At 53.7% G+C, this 354-nt stretch overlaps 1 protein-coding gene across 2 annotated transcripts in view; it reads right to left on the reverse strand.

The window, feature by feature from the left end:
* The window catches only part of SIRT5 (sirtuin 5), a 9,655-nt gene extending 9,546 nt beyond the window's left edge, over nucleotides 1-109 (reverse strand). The window contains exon 1 of one of the 2 annotated variants that reach the window (XM_009574743.1): nucleotides 1-109. In XM_009574743.1, the coding sequence (XP_009573038.1) occupies nucleotides 1-109 (109 nt within the window). The other variant, XM_009574744.1, reaches the window with a different exon arrangement.
* Nucleotides 110-354: the final 245 nt, after the last annotated feature.

Genomic DNA, 354 nt, shown 5'->3' on the forward strand with positions numbered 1-354 from the left:
TGGGAGGAGCCATTTCCAAGCAAAACTTCTGTTTCTTTGAGGAAGCAGCCTTAAGTCTGCAATGCGCTTGGGAAACCAACCTTCTAGCGGTAAATCGAAAGAGACTCATCAGCATCACTCGGAAGTACGTTACCTGAGAAGAAATTAAACGAAACACAAGCGGCCCGCTTAAGGGAACGTATTTCACGCAAAAGCAACTCCCAGGATACGACCGTCAAATTTTAAGAAGGGAAAAACAACCCGACGGCCGCTTCGCCGGGCAGGCTTCGCGGCGGGACGAAGCTGCGGCACCAAATCCCCGGCGGGCAGCAAAGCGTACGTGCAGCTGCCCGCCTGCAGAAGGGCGAAGGGGAA

Source organism: Fulmarus glacialis, unplaced genomic scaffold (genome assembly GCF_000690835.1).
Source record: "Fulmarus glacialis isolate BGI_N327 unplaced genomic scaffold, ASM69083v1 scaffold16373, whole genome shotgun sequence".
Lineage (NCBI taxonomy): Eukaryota > Metazoa > Chordata > Aves > Procellariiformes > Procellariidae > Fulmarus > Fulmarus glacialis.